This window comes from Lynx canadensis, chromosome A1 (genome assembly GCF_007474595.2).
Source record: "Lynx canadensis isolate LIC74 chromosome A1, mLynCan4.pri.v2, whole genome shotgun sequence".
In the NCBI taxonomy this organism is placed as follows: domain Eukaryota; kingdom Metazoa; phylum Chordata; class Mammalia; order Carnivora; family Felidae; genus Lynx; species Lynx canadensis.
In genome coordinates this window covers 157,187,806-157,202,897 of record NC_044303.2, presented here as the reverse complement: position 1 = coordinate 157,202,897, position 15,092 = coordinate 157,187,806, and the positions used below count along the sequence as shown (strand labels likewise).

The 15,092-nt window shown below is 37.9% G+C and overlaps 1 protein-coding gene across 23 annotated transcripts in view; it reads left to right on the top strand.

Moving 5' to 3' along the window:
- Nucleotides 1-15,092, top strand: part of MCTP1 (multiple C2 and transmembrane domain containing 1) — a 537,798-nt gene that overhangs the window by 346,997 nt on the left and 175,709 nt on the right. For all 23 annotated transcript variants that reach the window (XM_030324980.1, XM_030324949.1, XM_030324905.1 and 20 more), the window contains 2 exons: nucleotides 5,511-5,697; nucleotides 10,419-10,512. In XM_030324980.1, the coding sequence (XP_030180840.1) occupies nucleotides 5,511-5,697; nucleotides 10,419-10,512 (281 nt within the window). The remainder of the gene's footprint in view (nucleotides 1-5,510; nucleotides 5,698-10,418; nucleotides 10,513-15,092) is intronic.

Here is a 15,092-nt window from a genome sequence, read left to right as displayed (position 1 = left end):
AGCTGTCTGCAATGACTTGAGTCATAAGTGTGAGTCAGCAAGCGACAGCTGATGGTAAGTCATGGAGTGCACCATTGCCTTGTTAAGGATATTTCAGAAGTGGTGGGAACCTAGGGGAGGGGTGTAGTTAGGTTTGTGTTTTAGACATCTGTTACTGAGGGGATTGAATTGTGTCAATGGTTTTCACATTAGCCAAACTCCCTAAAAAAGAGAGTTTGAGGCAATGATTAAGTTCTGATGCTTTATTGGGAGATAGAACCCCAGGCACTGAGAGTGAGAGACAAAAACCATAAGGCAGGGAAGAGTAGGAGGCAATGCAAGGCAGTATATTGGTGGGATGGCCACTGTTTCCTGAGTTTCAGAGACAGAGCTGGTTGCTATGCACCCACCTGGCCACATGTGGACAGGTAATCTGGAGAATCATCCTTTGAAGCAGTCTGTGAGAGGGAGAGTGTTGTGGGGAGTTATCTTCCCAGCTCCTATTCCATTAATCTAAGTTCACCCCACCAGAAGGCTATTGTTGCATCTTGTTTCTCTGGCTCTTGATCAGGGAACCAGATCCCACGACCCACCGTGTGGCTTGTCATCCAAGTGAGGAAGTGGTCTTAGAAGTCAGAAACTTGGGACATGTGGCCATTAGGCCTAGATGCACAATGGCAGCCAAGGGGAGTGCCCAGCTTATTTTGGCAAGTGAAAGTTGAGTCAGTCCTAGATGGAAGCTCCATGAGGACTCAAGCGCAGTTTATCGGTCATGATGGTGGGATGAAAAGCAGACCCTCAGCCAAAGTCACAGTTGAGGCAAAGCAGGCAGCGGATGACCCATGACCCAGGAAGCCTTGGTTTCAGGAGAATCTAAGGGAATGAAAAGATGTATCCAATAAGTTTTCAGCTTACATGTGGAACCACAATATGAAAACAGATGTATGTAAGAGAAGCCGTTCTTTGAACTAGAGAGGAGAGTCCACACCCTAGTTTTTCACCCTTCTCCCCTCCACGGCAACTTTTGAGGTACCCCCTTGGAAGACAGTCTGAAAATAGATTATCTGCCCTCTAGCATCAACATAAAGGCTTTTCTGGAAGATGTGTATAATACATTTGAAGAATAGTATTTTGTTGACTAAAAGATGAATTTGTTCTCTTAGGTTTTTGGTTTGTGGAATTGCAAAGAAAGGATGCAAACAAGTGTAAACACGGATAGAGTTGTAACACATTGTGAAATTGGGGGTTTTCAGGAATTTGAAGTTTATCTAGTTCAATTACCTCATATTGCAGATGAGGAAACTGGAATTCAAGAGAGTAAGTTTTCTTGGGAAAGGTCACACAACTAATTAGTGACAGATGGAGGGCTGAAATGAAGGGAATCTGACTCCCTATCCTGGGCTCTTTTCCCTGAGTACATATCTGCGTATGTACTTTGGGACTTCATGAATTTGCTTCATTGTTCTTTAAATTTTCATTTTCACTTTGATAACAATGTCAAACCATTAATTTATGCCAATTCTGACCATCCAGATGACCACCAAGGACTTCTATATCCAAACCGTAGTGAATCCTTCCATCCTTTAGGAAATAACAGTACAGGGGAGCTAAATACAGGTGAATCTGCCCATTGGGCTGCTATCCCAGATTACCACAGACTGTTAAAAACAACAGAAATTTACTTCTCACAGTTCTAGAAGCTGGTAAGTCCAAAATGGAGACACCAGCAGATTCTGTGTCTGGTTTCCTGGTTCAGAGACTGCTGTGTTTTCTCTGTGTCCTTACATGGCAGAAGGAGTGAAGGATCTCTCTGGGGCCTCTGTTATGAAGGCACTAATCTCATTCATGAAGAGGCACTAATCTCATTCACCACCTTCATGACCTAATCACCTCACAAAGGCCCCACCTCATAATACCATCACATCGGCCAATAGGTTTCAACATAGGCATTTTGGAGACAAACACTCAAACCATGACACTGGTCTGTAACAATAAGCACTGAATTTGGAACAGACTGTTGTGGGAGTTCTGTCTTTGTACATATTTATTCAACAGCAATAAAGGGGTAGCAAAGACTTTTTTCCACAAAATTCCAGCAATAATTTGATTTAATACTCACTTAATGCAGATTTCAGTGGTGCCATGATGCTAACTTCATTCTCAAGTTAACAAGACAAGTTGGCTCAGTTATCAGGCAACATTTCATTTAAAATAGCATCTGAGGATTACTCCTGAGCAGAGTTTTTAGATGAAGAGTAGAGCTGAATAACCCCAACTAGCAAAGAACCCTGGAGTCATTAATACTCTCTTCAATACATTTATATAAATAAGCATTTTCTACGTTAGAATTATTAAAGTCAAAATTCTGAAACATTAAATATAGGATAGAATCTGAGACCATTTCTACAAGAATACCCAATACTGAAACTTTAGTTGCAGCAGAAAAGCATAATCTTCCCTGTAAATTTACAATGTTAACTTAAGTTTTATTAGTTTCATAGTTTTAAAAATTCAATTTGTATATTTTCTGAGTTTATCTTCTTATAAAAGCAATAATTTACAGTCTTCTTCTGTAGTTTATATATATTTTAAAAGTATAAAAATAACACAATCCCATGCTTCAAAACTGAAAAAAATTCTGTTAAAAACAAGTCCAGATATTACCCAGTTTAATAACCAATGCAAATAGACACACTTCCTCCTGGGATACATGGTTACTTAGTGAAGGCTAGTCCAGGAAAAAGCCTAGATCTTGGATTCCATTGTGTCAGATTCAGGTCCTACCTCTGCTGATAACTAACTGTATAGCTCCATTAAGTCATGTATCTTCTCTGGCCTTCAGTTTTCTCTTTGCTAAATTAAGGAGATTGTAAGGATCACAAATTCCTATGCCTGTTGGAATCAGATACAGAGTTAAGTGAAATAGACCAGTTGTAAATAATAGACAGCATTAGGGATAGTAATTAAGTCAGAGGACATTTGCTCTGTCTTAAAATGTTTTTAATTCAAAACTTTTTTAGCACTACAAACAAAAACAGTATATCCATGGGCCAGATTTTATCTGAAAGTTGCCAATTTGCAACTCTTGGACCAGAGCATCTTTAGAGAACCTTCCCCAAGTCTAGAGCATCAAATGCAATGACTCTAACATAAATGAGGAGTAGGCCAGCATCCGTATGACCAGTGTAAAATGGTAATAGCCAAAGAAGGAAATCTTCCAGAAAGCTGTGATGTATTTTAAGAGTGATACAGTGTCACACAAAAGAGTAAGGCGAGGATGAGACTGGGAAATGCATGATCCAAATGAGCAAAAGATCTTTATTCTTCCCAACTTTATCCAACCAAAAGTACTGTGTGAATTGTAATCCCTGTTCAACTCTCTGGTATCATACTCCCAATCTAATCCAAAGACTCGTTTACATTCAACAAACTCCAGGTAGGCACTATGCCAATGGCTGGAAAGATCTGTAGAAAATCATATTGATGTTCTTCCTTTTTATTAGAAAATGCATTTGATTGGTTGTCTTTCACAATTCCATTTTTCTCCTCAATTTGTTCCAGGTGTCATTGACAAGAACTTAATTCCAGTTAAAATTATAATATTAGACAAGGAATTTGGTATGTGTTTTCCAGTCTTCAGAGTTTAAGGAGAGAGCATGAAAGTATTTTGAAATGCATGTTATATTCGCAGAAACAATGAGGTTATTTGATATATGTTCTCACTTTAGGAAGATGTTTTCCAGACTTGGTACACACTCTGATTTCCTGCTCTCAACAGTTAGCATTTACACACACGGACTTTCTGTCACTGACCAGGGCGTTTCCTTTTCTTTTGTTTCTGTACTCCCCTTCCTCTCAGATGTTTCTAGTCCCAGCTACCTCTCTTGTCATTTTTGATTGGCACAAATAAAAGGAAAATGTCAGACTTTGGTTCAGTTTCTAAATTTATGCATACTAAATAGATGTTTGAAACCGCCTATAAGTGTTAAGACCCTATTTCTAGAAAATTTAATTTAAAAGCAAAACAATAGACAATAAATCAAGTAAAGAATAAGAAGGAGCAGGGTACCTGGGTGGCTCAGTTGGTTTAGTGTCCGACTCTTGATTTCCACTCAGGTCATGATCCCTGGGTCTTGGAATCGAGCCCCTCAGCAGGCTCTGTGCTGAGGGTGGAGCCTGCTTAAGATTCTCTCTCTCTCCATCTGCCCCTGTACCCAGGTAATTCTCTCTCTCAAAGAAAAGAAAGAAAGAAAGAAAGAAAGAAAGAAAGAAAGAAAGAAAGAAAGAAAAAACAGAAGAAGGAGCAAACATTTAATCTGTCCCTGATGGCTGACTCCCCTGTTTATGATGTTACCACATTTATTCTTATAATAGGCTATTCCCTGTTATAAATTCCTTCTGTTCATATCTGCCCCCTCTTTCTCAGTTGATTGGCTTTGTGAGCACCTCAGTATCTTTCTCTTCCAAATCAGTTGACATTTTTATGAAAATAGTGTTTAGCTCTGAGTAAGTAGGTTATCATGCATGGGCTGCCATGGGGGTGCCTGGGTGGCTCAGTCAGTTAAGTGTCCAACTCTTGGTTTCTGATCAGGTACTGATCTCACCATTTGTGGGTTCGAGCCCCATGTTGGGCTCCACGCTGGCAATGCAGGGCCTGCTTGGGATTCTCTCTCTCCCCCTCTCCCTGCCCCTCCCTCGCTCTCTGAATGAATAAATAAATAAACAAACAAACAAATAAAGCATGGGCTGCCATGTTATGAAACCTGTATTAGAACAACTCTGTTACATAACCCTTGAGCTATAATATTTTTGGAGAATTTGTTTTTATTTAGATTTATGCATGGTGTTCTATGAATAAACTGGCATGGTTTTAAAAATGAAAAACTTATGGCATCATCATAGTACATATTTTATTCATTGCTTAATAACATTTATGAATGAAGGAAGAATACTCATTGTTTTAAAACCTGCACAAGAATTCATATTCTTGGTGGTTTGCTTCTTCTAAGACAGCTCGTATTAATCTTTCCGTAGGCAAAGCCCCACTAAACTAGTCTGTCTAGGGACTGAAAGTCCTACCGATTTATGAATATGGTCACAGTGGGTAGTGATAGAATCATATAAGTATGTTTTTTTTTGTATCTTACAGGAAATAAGAAATTAGACACTAAAAATAATCAGGGTCTGAATTTTGTGAAGAAAGTGTGTTGACATGAAAGACGTATTCCTCCAGTGGCCCAAATAGTATTTCTGTTGATTTATTTTTCACATAGCTCTGAGCAGCCTGCCCTTTCACTGTTTGATGTGACAAGAAAGAAAGAAAGAAAGAAAGAAAGAAAGAAAGAAAGAAAGAAAGAAAGAAAGAAAGAAAGAAAGAAAGAAAGGGAAGGGAAGGGAAGGGAAGGGAAGGGAAGGGAAGGGAAGGAAAGGAAAGGAAAGGAAAGGAAAGGAAAGGAAAGGAAAGGAAAGGAAAGGAAAGGAAAGGAAAGGGGAAAAAAAGCCACTTGCTAATTCAAAACATTTGTTCCTAGGTGCCAGGTCGACCTGTCGGCTCTCAGTAGGGAACAGACACACAAGTTGGAGCTGCAGCTGGAAGAGGGTGAGGGACACCTGGTGCTGCTGGTCACCCTGACAGCTTCGGCCACAGTCAGTATCTCTGACCTCTCCGTCAACTCCCTGGAGGACCAGAAAGAACGGGAGGAAATATTAAGGAGATATGTACGTATGTAACCCTCCTCCTTCAGGATTATGTGTGACTAGTTGAGGTTGTAAATAATTCACTTGGAGTGACAGAAGTACATCTGCAAAGCTGTCTGACAGATGAATCAGCACAAACAGAAGGCTGGGCAAGTGCAAATGCCACACTTATTACCCTGATGTCTAGACACCCCGTCTACTCTCGAGTCTCTTCCAAAGCAAGTTCTAGATCCTGAGCATCTCCTCAGTGATTTTGTCATGCAGCACAATTATCACGCAAGGAAACTTCTCATAAAGGAAAGTTAGGTGTACACAACATTACTTTAAAATTAATTCATTGACTCTTTGTAATTGCCATTAAAAATTCTTGGTCTTTCCAAGTTTGAAATGGAATTAATGGAACCTACATTAATTAGTAGCTTGGTAACAAGAAGATATTCCAGAAATTTTTATGTCAACTACTTAGAAAAGCCTCACTTCATTCCTTTATTTTATTTTCATTGAATGTGAAATGTAATTAAAAGGAAGCCTCCCTACCTTTTGACCAAATGTAGACAGTGATTGGGTGGGATAGCGAGTCACTATAGTAAGTACCCTTCTCAAATTTTACCAAACCAAAATATTCGTATCCGAATCTACCTATTTCCCAGCATCCTCACATTGTGCATTTTCCACCATGTAGTTTTCTCGAATCAACAGAGAGGGGAGCTCTTACTCCACCATTCTCTCTCATTGGAGACTCGAAAAAGTGAATGCCTGGGTACCCGTGAAGCCGAGGGGGAAAAAGGCTTTTCCACTTAAAATTACAAAGCTTGTATTGTACAATGCTGCCAGGTGTTTAGAAGGCTCCTCTAGACACTCAGCCATGAAACCAAGCTCTGACTAACAAAGAACCGCTTAATTTTTTTTTTTTAAGATTCTAAAATATTCCTATTTGCTGACTGACATCCTTCCAATAACTGAATTTAATAAAGATGTACCTTATCAGGCTGTGCAGATAACATGAAGTGCTGGTACTAATGCTCTACAATATTCTTCAAACAGATTAGCAGGATGTGCGCTTCAGCAAATTTATTCTGGCTATCTCCACTGAATCAGCTGTCTGCTAATGCTTGTACAACTCATCCACCAATGGTGTTATCATAAACAGTTTAATAGAGGTGACTCAGCCAGGCTACAGAGTATATATTTTTAAACCACCTAAGAGCCCACCGTATTGTTGGGCATCTTCTAATATGTAATTGCAATTATGAAAATTATTTCACATTTTGGTATCCACAAAAACATATTCTCCTGTTACCAGAAGTGAGCCTCATGAATTGAAACAATTTTAAAAGAATTAATTGGTATATTAATATAAAGATTCTAGGTATTATGATACTGTACTTTATGGATGAATATTTGATACTATCCTGTATATTAGAATGATACTGCGGGCTCGGAAATTAGAAATAATCCAACTATCATTGATCCTTTTTTTTTTCTTTTTGTTGGATGGGCTTCCTTAAATCAGCCATTTCCATTCTGAATTTGAATATTTGTTTCCACACTTTCTTTCAAATGTTAGTTATTTTTTCAATAAAATACAAAACATTATATGGATGCCCCCAGCTAATTCTCAGGTTATATGCTGCTCAATGTATTAAAAAGTGAACCATATTTAAATGCATCTTTTTTTTTTTAGCCCCGAATTTCAAGCATAGGCCTGTATTTCCCTCTAGAGACGTAGCTGCTAAGACGCTACTGTAGGTGGTAAAGCACATGTGTTATAATTGCTCATAGCCATACAAGGACAGAGACCTGTAGTTTTGCGTTTCAGCGTGTTTCCTTTTTATCGCACAGGTTATGAGATGATGAAATGCTGTATCATGTCTGAAACATCACTTGTTCTGAAGAAACCTAAAAAAAGAGGTTATTTGGAGACTTATTTGTATGTTTCCCTGAGAGAACATGTGTATTTTTTAAGTTTTAGGTTAAACTTAAGAATTTGATTTGGCAGTGGCCATAGTGAGGAAAGTAAACGAATTGCCCCTGAAAAGGCTCTCCATTTCTGTCCTTCAGCTGCTCATTGTAAAGCATTGAAGCCCCACAAATTAAACAGACATTACTGTGGGAACCATTATTTGATCACCTCATTCTGAAAAGATGGCTAATTCCATTTTTCTTTTTTTCTTTTTTTTTTCTTTTAGGGGGAGGAAAGCAGGGAAGGTCAATAGGGGGCGGGTAGTAATGGGTAGTAGACCAAGAGCGATTGTATGACCTTTTCAGAACGGGTATGCTGAACCCTTGCTCCCCCTTGTCACAGTTTAAAAACCAGAGGAGCTAGTTTAGAGAAGAAGTTGTTAGCATTCCATTTTTATTATGACATTTCACAGTCATCTGATTTAATGTCCCTTGACCGGATTGTCCACCGTGAGACGATGGGCTTGAAATGTTATTTAGAGCATTGATAAAAGGTGAGCGGTTCTAAGATGACAGCGAGTCATAAGGCTGGTGGTGTGACATTAATTTTCTCCATAACAGAGATGGAATAAGACGTCACGGTGACAAGCTGTCAATCAGCTCTGGCCCCTCAGAGCATCTCTATGCCATAGGATGGGGCATTGCCTCTCCCGTAATAGAGCTGAACTGAGATGCTCTCCCTGACAGCTGCTGCAGCCATAGAGAAAATATATTATACAGCCTTTCATTAAAAAAATAAAGAGGACTCCTCTCCAGAGCATTTCAATCTTTTCCCATCTATTGAGGGCTGAAAGGATTCACAGCAAATCATAGATTCCTCTGCTATGGAAATTTCGGGCTTCAGAAGCCATCCAGGTTTTGAGGCCTTCTAAAATAACCATAAATAACAAGGCAGGAATATGTCTTGATGAAGCATTACTGAAAGGTGTATTTATAAACTGATATATTTAAGTTTTTTGCTTTTTTTTTGAATTCTTATTATAATCGTTATGTCACTGGTCTAAACAGTTGAAGTTGGCAATAAATTACTGAGTGTCAGCTGACTGGAGGAAATAAAACGTTCAGACAATAATTACTACCCCAAATGAGAAGCAGAACATCAGAGCTGAAGCGTCAGAAGCTATACGTCTGGGCAGTGAGGTTACTAGTATTGAACAGTTCTCAGCCTGAAGACTGAAGGTATTTGTTTTAGACACAGTGAAACTTGGTTGAAATTACTCTTGAAAATTAAAGGACAGGAACCTTTTGATAAAACTCTTCTCTGTCATTAGGATAGGAGACTTACCTGGGGTATAATAATCCATAAACTCGTAAGCTCTGGGATAAGGGCAGGCTTCTCAAAGCTGGTGTTACCACATTAGGAAGACAACAAACTCTGAGTTGTAACACCACTGTGTAAAGTTCCCACTGTTAAACCCTTAACTTACACGTAATTTAAATGGAGAGACAAGTGCATTTTTACTGAACGCTGTCCTCTGGGTAGTTCAAATAGATTTTTGGTGATAAGCAACTGTTTAAAAACAATAAAAGACTAAGCGCTAATCTTGTGCTCAACACCCTTAAAAGTTAGGCTCCGAGATTACACATATATCTGCATTGCCTCCTCTCAATATACCAAGGTCATGGCTTCAGTGAACACTGATTAGTCATACACGACTGATAAAGTTAATATTTCAGTAAGCTTCTGCTTGTCAGTATTCTCACATTCTTAATACAAGGATGGGAATGTTCTTTGGTAACAGTTTGATGACTTTGTTAGGTTATGCTCCCTGGTCTTATAGCACTTTAAGGATTATGATACAGAAGGGCCTTTGATTTACTGAGAAGAAATGCTGGTCTTGTCATGAGAAAAATGCTAGGAAGTGCAAATAAACGCATTTCGATGTTCTGTGTCAATACTTACTCCTCAAGTATTTGTGACCACTAATTAGGGTTCTGAATTACTGCACTGGTAGCCCTCTTTTAATGCCTTCAGGTATTATACTTCCCAAAACACTACCATTATTAATTTATGAAATTAAATACGTTTTATTCTTTGGATCTGATTCACCTGTTGAAATTTCTCTACTTCTAGTCATACTACAATGGCAAATAAAATTACAAACCTAAGAAAAATTATTCGTCACTTTTGATCTTATTTTCAGTGATCAATTTGACTTATTTTAGAAGATTATATATGATATTTTTCCTAACAGGCTTAAAGAACTGTGTCAAACTTTTGAATTAAATATTACGAAATGGCACTTCATTAATTTAACCCTCATCTGGCGCATGCTGTTTCCAAAACTCACAAGAAGAAAATAACTTAAAAAAAAACTTGTTAACTTGCTTAATTCTAAAGGCTGCAGTGTGTTACATAAGCAACAATTTAAGACTCGGTATTAACAATCATTAGTCTCCAAACCATCATACCCGTAGATGAAAGATTTCTTGGAGTCCTTAAGTAAAGGAAATTGAAGGAAGGAACTATACATACACTCTTCTATATTTTATTGTTCATCGTGTACTGATAATTATTTATGGGGAAGGCATGTGGTATTTTTTATTCTTTCAAAAAGTCTTGTAGAGCAATAATTACCTATGTAGATACATATGTGTGCCTATGCGTATGTACTCGTTAATGATGGTGGATGATACTTTGTACTGAAGAAACACAAATATCCCTTTGAATCACTTAAGCAGCATCCTGAGATCAATCATAAAACTTAGTGTTTTCTCAGCACACTCTTTGAGACCCGCTAGGACCTCTCTTTCCTAATATCGATGTTGGGGTCTTTCAGAGCCCATTGCGAATATTTCACAACCTGAAAGATGTGGGATTTCTCCAGGTGAAAGTGATCAGAGCAGAAGGGTTAATGGTCGCCGACGTCACAGGTAAGAAATGAGGCAATTCTCCTAGTGCCTATATTTATTTATATATGTACATATATATAAATATATATATCAAGCAGCATGCAGGGTTCACACCATTAATGACTAAACTCATTTCACCTGACTGGATCATCAAAGTAAATAGTATAAATACAAAGTTTCAGGTTTGATCTTATAGGATTTGCCAACCACCCAGTTTTTATAGTGTCCCCGCTTTTTGAAAGAAGTGTAATGTATTAAAAAATAAATAAATGACTTTTGAATCATTGCCTTCTCCACAGTTTGCCAGACATTAGTGGGAATATTTTTTCCAGGTTTCATCATTTCAGCACCTTGGAGTAATGCTACATCTCCTTCTCTTGGGCAGAATCACTCTTTTTTGTTGTTCAAATTCCTTAGCACATCCCAGAGATAATTCTGGATCTACACTAAGCATCTACCTTGTTCCACTTTTTTTAACAAAGAAATGGGCCTGTAAAAACACTGAAACCAGTCTTATTTCTTAAAGCTTCCTGATTCAGATACTGCTGTTCCTGTGATATATTAATAATTGACTAATGATTATTATTTCCTCAATTTCCAGAATTAAATTGTTTTTTAAATTTGCAATTATGTGATCATTCATTTACTCTTGAATTTCATAGGTTTTGGGGAATATTATTCCATTCCTCAAGTTGTCTGTCTCAAGATTTGTTATCCATCTTGAACAATTTTTGTGTAAATTTTGCTATTCCTGAAAGAAAGCATCCACTTAGTAAGTTGTAGAAATGTGCTTACCATTGTGAATGTTCAGCAAGTTGATCCTAATAAGGTAGCAGACTTACCTGAAGGGGAGAAATGCTCTTTTCCTACCATCTAAGAGCTTGTAAATCCATTACATGGTTGTTGGTACCCTTCTTTAATTCATCAAATCTAAACAGAACAGAATCAAAACCAAATTAAAAGATCACATGCCTTAAAACTAAAATAGCAGATGCCCGCTCCAAAATGGCAATATTTTTAAAATTTTAATATTTGCGTAGTGTCGAGTGACTATTTACTGTGTGATAAAAATAAAAATGTTGAGAGTTTACAGTTTCTTCAAACAGGTGATTACCCACTCATTTGTAACCAAGAAGATAATAACAACTGTCAAATATTCTTTCAAGACAGGTGTACTTGAAAATACTGGGAGAGAGAGTAATGTGTAATCTTTTTACAAGTATGCCCACTTGGTTCCTCCTACTAAACAATTAGTGAATGCTAAATTTATTCATTTTCTTTTTTATGTATGATGTGGTTATATTCAAATTAATCTGGACATAATGTATTTCATTTTCTTTTCTTTTTACATGTTGTATTTATTATTAGAACCAGCAGTCAACAGTGAATGATTGACTGCTCTTTTTTTGTTCACTTTGGACGTTAACTTAAAGACTGGTATAGGAACTCAGTATTGCTTTTACACTACAGAGGTTACACCTAACCTCTGATTCCCAGAAGCAGATAAATTCAGGAATTCGTGACAGTGACATTCACCTTCATGGGAGACACCTTCAATTTTCCTCAGGATTTTCTGTATGGCAGGGGAGCCCCCAGTGCTGAGCTGAAAACCTCTGAAGACAGGGAGAAATGCCTAAAATAATCAGTATCTCAGTGGGCACCTAAGTGCTAAGAATTATTACTGAACATTTATAGGGGGCACACTAATTTCTTATAAAAAATATTCCAGTCTCATTTACTTCAAAAGCTCAGACACCTGCCCATTACACAAGTTGAATGTAATTATTTAAGTTTGCTTCTCTTAGAGAGAAGCTGTCATTGCTTTTAAAACTCCATGAATATGCAAACTATGTTAACCCACTTGGCCTATACGCCACTATGGAAGTTAAAGTACATGTTTTTTCAAAGCTGTAAAAAATAGATATATTTCTTTCCTAATGGTTCTATGTAAATTAATGTGAATAACAATAGCCTTTTCCCTAGGGATTCAGTGAGACATAATTTTGATCTGGTAAAATGAACTTTAATTTGGGGAATACTAAATAACAGATTCTCCATTATTTTCCCTCCAGTTTTAGGATATAAATCTAATGATTCCTCATTCCACACTGACCTTATAATCTAATGTGCTCTGAATTGAACAAGAGAGATGTTGAACTATTCAGGGGCAAGAGGATAATTCAGTCTTTGACCTTGCTCACTCTTGGACCTTTTGTGGTCTTTATGACATTTGTGATGGTGGCAGAAACTGAGGACCACATATTTAAGTGAGAAGGGTCGGAATATACTACCAACTTTAAAAATAATCTTTACTTCTGGAAAGGATAAATACTTAAGGGTAAACTGATCCTCCCTGGTCTTTGCCATTAAATCTGGAGCACAAATAAGCTCTTTGTATACCTGCTTTTTTACTTGTTCAGAGAAGAACTTGAAAAATCTGCTGTACATCCTAGTGATAATCACAGTCAGGCTCTACAAGATATTCAGCAACGATTTGAAAAACAGACATTGAGTCAATGATGCTGTCTTCAGATCCTCAAATTAGCATCCATTTAGGAGTGTTGTGGATGGAGAGGGGAGATTTTAAATCACTGATCGCTCTCTGAGCTCAACAAAGAGTATTTTCTGACCTGGTATAAATGAGGCTATTATTATTAGATACTTAGTTGGCATCAGAACACTTTTTTCTGGCAAGTCTAGCAAGACAAACGTATATTTGACCAACTTGGCTCTACTTTTAAAATATGCTTAACGATCAGAATGTAAAGTCAAACTTCCATAGTTCAAGCAAAAAAAAATTTAAATTACAGTATTCCATCATTTAACATGGGCCCGGGGGAAAAAGAGATTCCATAATCTTTTAAGTAGCCATCAATCTTACTGCAGTTACAAAGAATTTTTTCCTTTCAAAATGTAAAATTTTTCTTTTGTTACAACACATTCATTGAGTAACATTGTGATACTGTATTAACTCTGTGTGAATAAAGAGCAATTGAGACTCTCTTTGAATGAGTGAGTACAAAGCACAAATTACTTTTTAATGAAACCCTCAATTCTTTCCCTTTCCACAAAAAGCCTATAGCCTTGTTCAGCTGAACACTCCTACAGTAGGGTCACTTCAGTTAAGCCCCTAATAAACTGTTGATAGTTGAGGGTAGTTTTTTCTTCAGTCTCAATAGCCCAGTGTTGGACAGTGCACTTCAAATCATTAAGGTTAATACAGATTTAAAAAAGAGATTAACTCTGGTGGTTAAGGCCTCAATTTACAACTCCCACACATACACATGCATTGAGCAAGGCACAAGAGTGGATTGAAATTTCAGTCAAATTGTGGGCAGCCTTTCACAGCCTGAGAAAGTGGCACTCTGGTGTTCAAAGTTGATCAGCTAAATTCTTCGTGAGGGAAAAAGTTTGATTAAGTGAAAAATACTTGGCAGTACAACTTACTTACCTTTCAACTAAACAGTGAAAAGGTGAATGTCTTTCTGTACCATCAAAGCAAAACCTAGACACTGGCCCTGCGTTCACTGGGGAAAATTCTGCTGCTAAATCAAGTATTCCTTAAAACTGGACAGTTTGTGAGGAGGGAAAGACCGCCAGCCGGGGCAGGGGGGGTGGGATTTTTTTTAAGGTGGTGGGAAACAGTTCGTGTTGGAGTTTGTCTTTCCTAGCTTCTAATTACCCTCTTCGTTGGATGGGGCCTAATTTCTGCTTTCAACAGAACATTTAAAGTCTTCTATATCGAGTGAGGCTTTCTTCAGAGTATTTAGACCTGGCCTATTGGTTCTTTCAAGTTCTAAGAGAAGAAAGAGAAAAGGGTTCTTCTCTTCAGCCCCTCCCCTGCATTTTCCCCTGGGTTGTTTTTTTGAGTTCCGAGGAAGAGGTCACAGCCTCCCCAGGGATACCAGCCACTCAGGTTCAGAAACAGTGATATGGGGGAACTGCGAAGCCCTTTCAACAGATGCCCTACCTTTTCACTGTATTAAAAGGAACACTAATATAAAACTTCTCCACCCCAGGTGAATTGATCTCTCAAATTAATGCACCATCTCTTTCAGGAAACAATAGAGGGAGAGGGAGAGAAAAAAGGAAGAGAGGGAGAGGATTTTACAATTAACATAATCTGTCACTGAAACAATCCCATCAAATGAGCATATCTTTTTCTAAAACAAGGCTACACATAAAGACCTGTGACTCACCAGCCCCATAGTCTGGAAACCTACTAGTTATTAAGGGAGATGTTTACTACCCTTTTATTTGCATAGACTTTTCCCATGTTTTTCTTTAGGAAAACTGTCTTCATTGTTGAAAAATATTTAAGTAACAAAACAGCAGAAAAAGACATGCTACAGTTTTTTTTATCAGCTTCCGTGAGAGTCTTATTATCTTAAGAAATAACAGTTAGCAGCTCAGATTCATTAGCAGAGCTAAATTTAAGCCCCATTTGACAGGCTGCCTAGAAAACATTTTGTTTTGCTGTCTGTGGGCTTTAATTAAGATGTGTTCAATTTCAGTCCTCTTCAGTCTAGCGCCACCCCCCCCCCCAACCTTGCTGTGTCACAGACCGGCGATCAGACACTTTTAGATGGTCCGGCCCATGA